Genomic DNA, 13473 nt, shown 5'->3' on the forward strand with positions numbered 1-13473 from the left:
TATTTCCGATTTCTCCTGATTAGCTATTTCTATTGTATTACCTTGTCCCTTAAGGTCAATGTAGGAGACCCTAAGGTCACACTTCACAATGCAGGGTGATGATAAAAGAGGTGCTTGCTAGCATAGAGTCTTCCCTTTTATGCAGCCAGCACGGGAACCTCTGAGCTCTGGGGGATTACCAGGATCAGAGATAAGGATGACATCATGCATGTCCCCATTCAAGCAGAGCAAATTCCCTAACTTTAATCTTTAGAGAAGGCGATAACAGAGGCCAACCAGGAGGAAATAGCTACACGAAGATAATGACTTAGAGAAATGGAAGACAGCGAACAAAATAAAGATCAATCCTCTGTGATCCACTCACTAGCAAAGCACATATGAATTGAGTGCATTCTGCCCCACGTATTCCCTATCATTAAAACTCTGCTCATGAAATGACTGAACTATGGAATGATAGGCTACATATACCAAATCTCAACTTGAACAACCACCACAACGAAAAAACTCCTCTGTTCAGACAGTAAAAGACTGTCAACTGTTATGTACTCACTTCTTACCTCTTTAATTTCCTTATAAAAATAGGAACGATTGGATAGGCCCATTACATGAATTAAAGAATCCTCTGATACTCTAAGCAGCTCTGGTGACACAATACATGATACAATAATAAATCTTTCAAGCAAAATGTCTTACAGACTGCATCAAAATTGAGTACTTATTAAATAGCACATTTTAACCCAAAATGAAATTAATAAGACTTGTTTTTTCAATCTTCCACTCAAGCATTCACGACCGCATTTAGGGTCTTTCTGTTCATTTTGAGATTATGATGAAACCTAGACCGGCCACTGGGCGTGGTCACAGCTCCACAAAGATTAAGCCAAACGCTCCTAATCAGTGTCCTGTAAGTACTGATGCCTAGCTATGCTCCAGAAGGTAACTCTTAGTTTGGTGTTAGCAAATCTAAGATAAGTGAGTGAGATCCAGAATCATTTTAATAACTACATTACAGTTGCTAAGACCTCTTTGATGATCCATGTGCATTTGACCCCAGCCTTGGTCTTTTCAATAGCCTCGTGTATATGTCAAAGAGAAGAAGGGCAACAGAAAACCAGAGCATTCCAACTACGATGTTGGCTAAGCCTGTTGAAGATATCCTGGACTTCCAGAGGGAAAACAAACCAGTATTAGAGGAAGTACAACTGGGCATAGTCCTTAGAAGTGAGGATGTGGAGACTCTGACTCTCTTACTTAGGACACATCATCCAAAAAGGTATCAAAAGGACACCATGGTTGGTAAAGTGGAGGCTCAGCAAGGGGGGACGTTGATGGGGTACCCTGACACAGCAGCCCCTGCAAGGAGCTCCAGCACACCGAAGGGCATGAAGATGGCACAGGACCAAGCAAGGCTTTGTCTCCTAGACAACAGGTCACCACGATCCTGTAGCAACCCAAAGACAACTGACAACCACCCCAATAGGATCGAATAGCTAAAGGTGCACAGCACAATATGATAAACGTGCTGTCTGGTGGGATGGCAGCGCATAGGGGGATCGAGCCATGTAAGTAAGGAAACAACTGTAAGGAGGCGAATGGGTATTCCTCAATTTTAGGGGGAAATGAAAAAAAAAATCATTAGGAAAAGTGATTTCTTTATGAGCCATTTGAAAAAAAAAGTTTCTATAACCACTACCAAGTTTTATTATATCTTACTTGATTTTTTGTAACTTTATCGCATAACTAGAACATATAAAATATTAGATTAAAATCTATGTTGTCAATTGAACTTGCCCCTGAACGCAAGATCCTGAGAGCTAAAGACCTACTGCTGTCACATGTTAAGTTCATTAACAAACGCAATCAAGACGGAAAGAGCAAAATGAGAGAAGACTGAAGGTCACGCTTAAAGACCAACCCAGGAGAAAGGGTGGACTCTGAAGAGGGGTAAGCTGATACCTGTAAAAGTTTCCATCGCATATTAAGGTCATCCAGCTGACGAGACATCTTTAAAGATGGATGCAGGTCAAGCGGAGACAGCTGGCTGGATAAATCATTCACTGTCTTAACTTTTAAGTTGATAGGTGCAATTTCCTCTCTAAATGCCTGGGGAAAAGAGGGGAGGGAATACACCACAGAATATATATAAATCTTCTGAAATGCACACATACACATATAATGAAAGTCATTGTTTACGTCTTTCCTTCCAAGGAAACAGCAAGGCTAGTTGCCTGGCAACCAACTATGTTTGCCTTATCAACCCAAATTCTGGTCCCTGTGGAGCTGATTCTGACTTATGCCACCTCATGTGGGTCAGAGTAGAACTGTACGGCAAAGGGTCTCCAAAGACGGCTTTTCTGCACACAGATCACCAGTTTTTTCTTCCGAGGGGTTACTACTAATGGTCTTCAACTTCTAATCTTTCAGTGCTACTGGGCCACTGAGGCTCCTCCTCCTCCTCAACAGCCTGCCTGACCGTATACACTCGTGCATAAGCCAAGTTTTCCAGCACATTTTTTAATGCAGTTTCTGTGGTACATTTAGGTACCTCAGCTGATATTTGGATCGGCTTATACTCGAGTATATACGGTAAGTCAGATCTTTGTTCGTAACCCAGAGAATCTAAATAAGTAAGTGAAGAGAATATCATGCACAGCAACTTAAATGATTAGGCATCTTTTAATTATATGCGATGATATCTGAAAAATGTTACCACTGTTAACCACGTTACCCATTTCTAGCCTTGATTTGGTTTTTTGTGATTTTAATCTCCATTTTAATGTTTCATCTGAGGCAACCACTTAATAGGAACATGTTTGCACTTAAAGTTGGAAAGTAACTGGTAAAGCACCGGCCTAAGCACAGAGCCCACACCTCTTACACAGCCAAGCAGTGCGGGGGGCCAGGGTGGCTAACAGGCGTGAATCAAGTTTTCAAATGGATCTAGGCTAGGGCCGCTCCAGGTCCTAATATAAAGAATCGCCGTGTCACATTTGGGCTGTACTTTCCTATGAGAGAATGAGTCTGAGCAGTCTTCTTGACACAAGAGAAACAGAGCGACACCCGGGTGTAGCTTGAGCTGGAAGCAGCTCAGTGGCAATGAATTTGGTTGGTTTGGGTGGCTTGTTTGCTTCCGGATCTTCAATGGAATTTGAGGTATCCTTTAAAGCACAGATAGAACATGCTCAACTTTGGATCCATTTTACTTAAATTACAGAGACTTGCGCTATTGTTTTTTTCCTAATAAAATCTTAAAATACTTTAATCCACAGTTTATTCTTTCCTCTTAAACTATTAACTGTGGTTTTCCTAGCTTTCCACTTAAGCAGGTATTTGAACAAAAGGATTTAGAATAGAAGCGGGCAATTCCTTTAATCAAGGGGGATTAGCAACTCCCAAAGGGAAGCCTCGAATAATCCTAGATACAACACTTCTTATCCTCTACTCGATGTGGAGAACTTCCTCTTCAAATGGGCACTGTCTGCTCTCACTGCAGGCACTGTGGAATTCCAATACAGTCAACTTTTTACAAACCACTGATTTAAATTTTTTGTTTGCAAGCCATTTATTACAAAATGGAAGAAACACAACTTCCAAAGAAGCTGTGCTGAAAGATCTTGTTTCCAGTTGGGAAGTTTAACCCCAGATCCATCCATGGAAATAGTTTTTAAGTCACTCTGGCTGTAAGGAAAATCCCACGAAATTCATAACGCAATTGGAAACTTAACTCATGTATAGTTACATTGAAAGAGGGCAGGAATCAGTATTCTTTCAGCAATAAAACCACAAACCTTCACTTTCCAAACTGAATTTAAGTAGTTCATCGAGACTGCTTAATTACATTCGTAGGAAAGAGTCTTTGCAATGAGAAGACCAGGGAAGATCGTGGGAACTCTCCAACGGATCAGGTACCCGGACTGCAGCATTTACCAAGCAGGCAAGGCAACTGCCTTGGGACAGGGGTGGTCTGGAGATTCAAGGGAACTGTCAAAGACGTTTAGAAAGCAGGCCTGTGTATATTCCTTAGGGATGCACAGTTGGGGGAAGACAGGTATAAAGGAAAGGGGAAGGAAACGATTGTAAACGTGGCCTTGGTGATTATCTGGGGCGGGGTATGGAGAGCCTCTTCTGGACCAGGGAATGTTCTACCTCCTGTGCTGGGAGGACTTGCAAAGATACTGGCTCAGAACAATCTCCTCCAACAGGGAGATTCCCTGGCTTCCCTGGCTTGTGTTGTACGTAAGAATAACACCTTGGCTGCAGTCCTGTCTCAAGGGAGTCATGCTAACTAACCATGGTCGTCTCAATGTGCTCCTGGAGCGAGTCAATGAGCAGGTCTCCCACGGGCTTCCAGCCATTCCGCACTGCCTCTGCCTCCTTCAGGTCTGCGTCCAGGTCGTCCATAGCTCCCTGCAGGTCGCGGAGCTTCTCCAACGCCTTGTCGACTTGCTTCTGCCAATTGTTCGTCACCGCGTTGAGACGTTCCCACTTTTCTTTGACTTCGGAAGACTGTTTGCGCATGGCTTTGGCAATCTTTTGGGCTCTCTCTTCAGGGGTCAGTTCTGTGATTCAGAAAAACAAAACAAAACAAAAAAAGACTCGTTTGTATGCTTCTGGAGCTCTGCACTCTTTATAGCCAACAAGGAATACCACCTTTTGAATGCTTGCTAGCAGTGTACTCAAAGACAAGGAGGACCCCGTTACACTGGCCAGGGTAGGAAAAATCCCTCACCCTGCTACTAATTTCTGGCTATACTTAGTTATGCACACAGGAGGAAAAGAAAAGAGCTGCTCGGATTAATAAGTGCTCCTGAGTTTTTGGTGATTTAAAAATTTTTAATCTATTGCAAATCCCGAAATATGACAAGGTAACAAGATATAAAACCATTTTTCTTTAACATAAATTCAGTTATTAAAATCCAAAGACAGTTTTTCATTTCGTGGTTCTCGAGAGAAATGGAAAGCATAATTACGAGAGAATAGCTGTGTGTTATGAAGAAAAACTCTCAAAAGAAGATTAATTTATCTTATTATCCTTTTTATACTCAAAATATATCTGAAGGGAAACAGTGCATCATGGCTACTTCATCATGTCTGGATCCGTTTGGCTGTTCTTCTCAAAGGAAGGGCGTTTGCAGCAGTCTTGGACGAATAATGCACGCAAAGCATTTCAGTTGGGAGGATCCAAGATTTCGAGCACTATTTGAAAGCCATAATGGAGAGTCAGGGCATCCAGAATGTCTGAAACAGAGTTATACTTGTGAACAGACAAGGGAGGCAAAACCCAAGGCCAGGTCACAGGACAAGGGCAGGAGGATAAGCATCAAAGAAAACCAAAGGATGCAGATGAGAATCGAGGTCAAGTTCACAGGGAAGGGTCAGAACCCGAAGAGAAGAGGTGGGCAGACAAGGTCAGAGAAAAGGTTTAAGTGAACCCAGAACAGGCACGCAAAGTAGCCCAGCCACCTGCTCACGGAACTTACTGCCACCTGCCCCTGAGGGTGTGGCGTTCCCTACCTACCAGGTTTCACAGGTTACTCCTGTCTCTCCTCTGAGGCAGAGAGGTAATTCAGAGATGTACAACCAAAATAAAATAAATATCAACTAACCTGAAAGAAAGGTTTATCTTGCGATAACGGCACATCTTTTGCTGTACATCACATTAGCTACTTCCACTTCACCTCTACATCTTTCCTTGACCAAGATGAACTGAACTGAAATGAGCTCTCCTAACCCTAACTTCCACACCAAAAAACAGAGCAAAGCAAACCGACTCACTGTCATCGAGCTAATGCTGACGCCTGGCAACCCTATAGGACAGGGTCGAACTACCCGTGTGGGTTTCTGAGACTGTGAGTAGAAAGCCACATCTTTCCCCAGCAGAGCGACTGGTGGTTTCAAACTGCCAACCTTGCAGTTAGCAGCCCAACGTGAAACCACTAATTTTCATAACCCACAGAAATTTGCCTCCCAGTACAAGTCTATTTAGATAGCATTTGAAAGTCGAGTTAAAGGGGCAGGCAGAACCTGTTATATTTGTGTCAACATTTACTTTCCAGGATATTCTAGGCTGCATTTAGATCTCAAAAGAGTTTCACTGTAATCAATCTCTGAAAACCAGAGGGACCAGGAAAAGCCCAACAATCACATGAGTGATTGTTGTGAGGCGTGAGGTGACAGAAACGTGAGTGACCCCTTGGCAAAGGACTTGAGTCAGAGAAGAAAACCACGGGGATCAGTAAGAGGCCAAAAGCTGCAGTAGAAGATACAGAGGGGAATAAATTAATTAGAGAACTCGATTTAAGAAATGGCTAAGCTGGGAGGTAGTACGGTATAACCGTCAGGGAAAGAAGCCAAGGAGCCTGGTGAAATCTCCAAACGAGCAAGGCTTTCAAGGCACCTGGTGTCAAGACCTCAAAGTTTCCACATAAAGAAAAAAAAAACTTTCCATTGAAAATTGTCTTAGAAAGTGCACACCTGATTTATATTCATATACCTTCAAGATATATGCTTGCTGTGTGCCTGAAATGGGCTAGAGATGAGCTTGATAATGCTTGCTAGCGACACCTGCATTTGTTAATAAGTCACCTGGCTTTTCAAAGATATATTTTAAGCACTTGTGTTCCACAGACTATTGTTTAAAAGAAAAAGAAAAAACAATTGCAGTGCTCCCTGCAGAATAGACAAGTGAATGATGATGGTTTTCCTCGGATGAAGTTGAGACTCTTTCTGAGTCAGGCATTAAAAAAACCTGGCAGCAAGACATGCAACTGCATTGTCCTGTGACAAAACGCAGTGTGCTGGTTGTGACATCTTTTGTCTGTACTTGACGTCAGTAAAATCTTTGGAGGAGAGTCCTCTTTTTGTAGTATTTATTAAATAACCCCCACACAAGCAGCTAACTCAGAAGAAAGGCTGTATGTCCAATCTCACCATCTGTTTTCCAGAGAGGAAACATATTCACTAATCACGGAGTCAGGAGAACAGGGCTTCCAACTGCAGCCAGCATCCCCTTAAAGGCAGGCTGCTCGCTGAGAACACAGAGAAGCGCAAAACAAGATAAAAACTGTGCGGGGTGTTTTGGAAACGTATCACAGGGAGCTCCGTGGGAAACAACCCTTTGGGAGAGGAAAGGAAAACGACTATCAGAACAGCGAGAGAGCAGAGCAGATGAGAGCTCTTCAGGGAACGGGAGCTCTTAAAACATCTCTCCTCATAATGGGAAGACGTAAGGGCAAAGCTTTCTTCAAGTTTCCAGAAGAGAGATAGTTTGTGGCAAATTCTAAGACCCACATGCAGCAGTGGGAGTCTCCTTGACCTATTATTCTGAACTCCAGTGACCTCTTCCAAACTGATGCTCTTTATCGAATGAAGTCCCACCTGTGTCGAGTTTTATTTAGTTGGCCAAGGGGTGAGAGAAGGCATGGGTATGTCAGAAGATATGTGATGTGTGATGATAATGCGCTGCCTGGAGGAGCAGTGGTAAGCGCAGGGGCAAAGGACGTGAATTCTCAGGTCCCTGCTGCTGGAGCTCAGAGCATTGCCCTCCCAGTGGACTGCTGAGAGGGGGCTTGGTGGTGCGATGGCCAAACACATGGCTGCTATCTCTTGAAGGTGGTTTGAACCAATCAGTGGCTCCAGGAAAGCCCTCATGGTGTCGGCTTTTGAAAAAAAAATGGAACCCATTACCATGGAGTCGGTTCCAACACACAGTGACCAATCATAGGGCTTTCAAGGCTCTCTGATCCTTTATGGGAACATCTGATTGGTTTGAACTGCTGACGCAGTGATTAGCAGCCCCAGGGCCTAACTAATACGGTCCCTGGGCCCCTTTAGACGCCCCTTGGAGTGGAACAAGGCAAGAATAAGCGACCTAAAACTGATGACGAGGAGGGCACAGGGTGCTTGGGCCAGCTCATTCAAGGGCAGTGTAGCCAAGAGGAATTACCAAAACTCAAATGAAGGCTGAACATGATAGTGGGACGGGAGGAAAGTAAAAGGAAATAGAGGAAAGAACTTGGAGGCATAGGACATTGTATATAAATTCAGGCATTGATATACAATGGCAGGGGAATAGAGCTATGTACTTTATATTTATTTATAAAGTATCATGGCAGCAGATGAGCATTGGGCCTCCACTCAAGTACTCCCTCAACAATTTGCTCTACCAACATGGAACTTTGTAATGTTCACCTTCCCTGACATGATCACTGAAAACAAAATGGGTGCATAAGCAAATGTGGTAAAGAAAATTGATGGTGCCCGGCTATCAAAAGATTTAGCATCTGGGGTCTTAAAGGCTTGAAGGTAAACAAGCAGTCATCTAGCTGAGAAGCAACAAAGCCCACATGGATGAAGCACACCAGCCTGTGTGATCATGAGGTGTCGAGGGGATCAGGTAGTAGGCATCAAAGACCCCAAACAAAAGAAACAAACAAAAACCATATCAATGGGAAGGAGGGGGCAGTCAGTTGGACATCCCCTGTCAGAATGGCCACAAGGAAGAGAAGAAGCAGTCAGGGTGCAGTGTAGCAGTAATGAAACACACAACTTTCCTCTAGTTCCTAAATGCTTCCTCCATCCCCATTATCATGATTCCAATTCTACCTTACAAATCTGGTTAGCCCAGAAGATGGACAATGGTACAGATAGAAACTGGAAACACAGGGAATATAGGGCGGATGATCCCTTCAGGACCAGTGGTGAGAGTCGTGATACTGGGAGGGTGGAGGTAAGTTGGGGTGGAAAGGGGGAACCAGTTACAAGGATCTGCATATAACCTCCTCCCTGGGGGACGGACAACAGAAAAGTGGGTGAAGGGAGACATCGGGCAGTGTCAGATATGACAAAAATAATATTAATTTATGAACTATCAAGGGCTCATGAGAGAGAGGGAATAGGGAGGGAGGGGAAGAATGAGGAGCTGATGCCAGGGGCTTAAGTGGAGAGCAGATGTTTTGAGAACGATGAGGGCAACGAACGTACAGACGTGCTTTACACAATTGATGTATGTATGAATCGTGATAAGAGTTGTATGAGCCCCTAATATAATGAATTAAAAAAGAGGAAGAAGAAGAAAGTGCCTTAAAAGCTAGTGGAAAATTCCCCTTCTCTCTTCATTCCGTTTTCCCATGAACTTTCTAAAAGCATCCTCCTATGTCAGTTCCCATATTAACGAGGTTTATCATCTTAGCTAAGTTCTTCAAACCCTTGTTAATGTCTCAAAGGCTACTGGCACAAGTAGGCCCTCAACAAAGATGCATTCCTTAGTCATGAAGCCAGAGAGACAGCGCTAGCTCCAGAGGCTTCTCACACAGCATGCCCGGGTGGTACAAACAGTGTGCTGGCCTGCCAACTGAGAGAGTGGAGGGTCCAGTCTATCTAGAGATGCTTTGGAGGAAACCAGGAACACCCTTCGGAGCCCACGTCTACTCTGACGCACATGGGGATATGCCAGGGCTGGAGTTGATCCACTGCTTCCGCTGTTGTTTTGTTTTTATAAATCACTTTATTGAGAGCTCTTACAAGTCTTATTACAGCCCATACATCAATTATATCAGGCATGTTTGTACAGATGTTGCCATCATTCTTTTCTAGACAGTTACTTTCTATTGAGCCCTTCGTATCAGCTCCTTTCTTTCCCCCGCTCCCCCTCCCCACCTTGTGACCCCTGGACAGATTATAAATGATTATTTTCATGTCTCACACTGTCTACCTTGCCCCATGATTTCCACTGCTCTTTCCCCTGGAGGGTTGTGTGTGGTTGTGTGTCCATCGGTTCCCATTCTTCCCCTCCTCCCTTCTCTGGTTTGCTGTTAAAGGGGAATTTCACCTGTGCAGGACAAGTGACTTGCCAGTAAGAATCCAAGAGGAAATGCAATGGGACCCGAGCTCCAGACTCCATTGGCTTGGACTCACCTCAAAGCAGCCCTGCCCCTCTGGCCCCTCCCCTCCTCACCGCCCTCTCCTCTTCACACGGAGTCTCCAACAACTCCGTGGCCAAAACTTCTTTGAATCAGAAAAACAGATTCTTCTGATTAGATGATTATGCTGGATTGAATCCCTCTTTAATGTTCACTACATAAGAGGGCTCTGCCCTTTCCCTGGTCTGTATGCTGCCTGGGGACAATTCATTAAGAACAAGATTACAAGTGCCATCAGCTTTTTACTTTAATGCTTCTAATTAAGTTCATCTAATAAATTATAAGGAAGAAAACAGCAAGAGACTACTCAGAGTAAATTAGCCTGCCAACATATAGCCTAAATCAGTGGTTCTCAACCTCCCTAAGGCCGCAACCCTTTGAATACAGTTCCTCATGTCGTGGTGACCCCAACCATAAAATTATTTTTGTTGCTACTTCATACCTATAATTTTGCTACGTTATGAATCGTCATGTAAATACCTGATATGCGGGATGTATTTTCATTGTTACCAATTGAACAGACCGGTAATTGAAGCAGAGTGATTACTCACAGAAACAATATGTAATTATATATTGTGAAATATTTCTTTCTAATTACAAATAAATGAAAATTTGTCTTGAAGCATGGTGTAGCACAGGTAACAGTCTTCACGCCGGATACTTGTAGGTGGGCGTATCTGCATGTGGGCGGACCTGCCTGGAGACGGATAGAGGAGCCGTGTCTCAATTCCTAAGACCATCGGAAATAATGTGTTTTCCAATGGTTTTGGCGACCCCTGTGAAAGGGTCATTGGACCCCCAAAGGGGTCGTGACCCACAGATTGAGAACCACTGGCGTAAATTCTTCAGTAAGGTTATGACAAAGTTGACAGGGATTCAGCCAGGTTGTCCAGGGACTTCTTAAATCTATTTTTAAAAGGAGAGGTGACATAATATATACACAGAGAAGGAAAAAAACAACTCCAAAGTACAGACATTAAGGACGCATCATCCACAGAGGGAAAAACGGGGATTCCAACCACATCGTGGAAGGACAGAAATGACACTTCTGAGGAGAAGTGAATGGCGGGAGAACTGGATGAGGTTTTTACTCCCATAAAGAGTCAGCGTCGAAAACCCACAGGGGCAGTTCTACTCTGCCCGCGAAGCTTCTCTAGGTATCAGAATCAACTCCATGGCAGGGAGTTTGGTTTGGTTTGGTTTGGTTTGGTTTTCTGGCGAGCCGACCTGAAAGGCCTGATGGTCTAACTTGAGCGCACCCAGCCATCGTAGACCCTAACGAGCACCTTCACCTCTGGACCTGCATGGGGTCAACGTGCTTCACAATCTCCTTGAAGGCAGTTGTTTATTGGTAATAACACACCATGGGAAAGAGGAGTTAGGAGCTTCTATAGATGGTAAGTCATTCTTACACACACAGACGTGGAAAAGTCTCCGGGTTCTACATTGCCCAAAGAAGCGAGAAGAGGGATTCATGCCTGCGTGAGGACGACACCGTTTGAGAGGCAAGCTCTCCTGTTCCCCGTGGAAGATCCCCGCTTCATTCTCAGAGGCGACACTAAACTAAGTGCATCACAGCATCGGGAGAGTTTAATGTCCCTCTAATCTTTACGTTTAAATAGAGAAGTTACATCCAGATGTTGACAATAAAATACATACATGTAAATGACTGCCATCTCTTCTTTATGAGGCAAATGTGATTTATGGGTGGCGATAACAGTGATTAGAGAGCAGCACAGATGGAAGACAATTAATTTAAAATGTTGTATTCATCAGCCTAACCTTTGTTACTAGATAGTTCTTCCTCTGAAGTGTTGATCTGTTTATTTAAATGGGGTTTGGGCACTGTAGTGTAAATTAGAATTTAAATGGTGTTTTAAATTTGCCCAGTGAATGGGTTTAACCATAAGTTTTTCAGAACATTGCTGATGAGATTTCATTGCAGATGTACATATGTACACATATAATAGAATTTGAATGTGGGGAGGATTATATTGTTGCTCTATAGTGAGGAGCACTAGAAAGGAAAAGTCACATGATCATTTTCTGTGCTCCCCCCTCACCCATACACACATTACAATATTACTAATCAAATTTGTTCTTGGGAAGCTAATTAAATTATTGCCTTGGTCTGTAGGCCTGAAAGCAATTACTTAGACTTCAAATTTTCATACGAAAATTAAAAAGGCAAAATCTAATACTGCCTTCTCCCTGGGTGCTAAAGAATCAGTGAACTGGTATACCGTCCCATTAAGCGGCCTGATATTTCAAAAAGGGCCAAAATAACAAGCAGCAAACCCCAGCAGTGAGAGGAAAAGCAAAGGGCTTGAAATATGTTTAATTATTGTATGGTTTCTCTTTTGGTTTTTCCAAAAGTAGTAGGGTAGTACAGACATACAAGCTTGTCTACTAATTACCTGGATATACAAGCATGACTGGTTTCACTGCACTTCACATTCTTGTACTTTGCAGATGCTGCATTTTTTTAAGATTTGAAGGTGTGTGGCAGCCTTGCACAGAGCCAAATCCAGAAATTCTCATACGCGTGTAACAGAACTTTGTATCAAAGAGCAATTGTACATTAAGAAAACATACCAGTTCGGTCCACATCAAGTCCAAAAGTATGATATTAGTTCAAATGTCAATACCAGTCCATAAATTCCTCTTTAGACTCACGCAGCAATGCAGTGATGGTGAATGCAGGAAGATCATAGGCCGGGGTGGAAAGTCTTGTGGATCCAGTGGCGGTGGAAGGTCTCAGCACTGGTGTGGGTCTCTTCATGGAGCCATCTAACTCCAGGGCTCTGGCTGTAATCGGCATAGCTACATGTGGCTTGTCAGCAGAACACGGAGCAGAGAGTGACTGCCCTCCAGTGAGTGATTTATCTCCTTCGAGCATTCGTATGAGGTCATCGAGCTGCAACCTGACGGACAGGCTAGACTCCACTCCTCCACAAGTTGACAGGACATTATGTACCACAAACAGCATGTGCTTATGTTGTATTTCTGTGCCATATTTTGGTCATTCTCTCGGTATTTCAAATCTTTTAATAATGTTAGGGCATACTTAGTAGACTACAGTGTAAACATAATTTTTAATTACTGGGGAACCCCACGCCCCCTTCCCCCCCCAAAAAAAAAATCACATGGCCCACTTTATTGTCATATTCACTTGATTGAGGTGGTCTGGAACTGAATTACCACTACCTCTGGGGTCTGCCTGTGCTTTAGATGCTTGGAACAGTTAGGTTCCACCACAGTGGTTAAGAGCACATATTTAGTAACATAATCCTCCTGGTTTGCTTTGGTTCTGTTACATGGTGGTCCCGAGGCGCTTCCTCCCAGCTCCAAGGCTCACCTTTCCCATTCCTCTGATAGGGTGATCATGCACTCACACCTCCAAATATTATGAGAATGAAATGAAATCGGGTTTGAGAGGTGCTTGGCTCAGTGCCTGACAAATGGTAGCCTTTCGTGAGGATCTAAGTTTGTCTACTGACGTTTCTCACTTCCCCCTTTCGATTTTGGGAATTGGCTCTCCCTCATGTAGCAT

At 43.6% G+C, this 13473-nt stretch overlaps 1 protein-coding gene across 5 annotated transcripts in view; it reads right to left on the minus strand.

Annotated features, from left to right (window-relative positions):
- The window catches only part of UTRN (utrophin), a 593146-nt gene that overhangs the window by 118288 nt on the left and 461385 nt on the right, over window positions 1-13473 (minus strand). For all 5 annotated transcript variants that reach the window (XM_075554433.1, XM_075554432.1, XM_075554428.1 and 2 more), the window contains exons 55-56: window positions 4291-4559; window positions 1957-2103 (exon numbers count right to left, since the gene is read on the minus strand). In XM_075554433.1, the coding sequence (XP_075410548.1) occupies window positions 1957-2103; window positions 4291-4559 (416 nt within the window). The remainder of the gene's footprint in view (window positions 1-1956; window positions 2104-4290; window positions 4560-13473) is intronic.

This window comes from Tenrec ecaudatus, chromosome 7 (genome assembly GCF_050624435.1).
Source record: "Tenrec ecaudatus isolate mTenEca1 chromosome 7, mTenEca1.hap1, whole genome shotgun sequence".
Taxonomy (NCBI): Eukaryota; Metazoa; Chordata; class Mammalia; order Afrosoricida; family Tenrecidae; genus Tenrec; species Tenrec ecaudatus.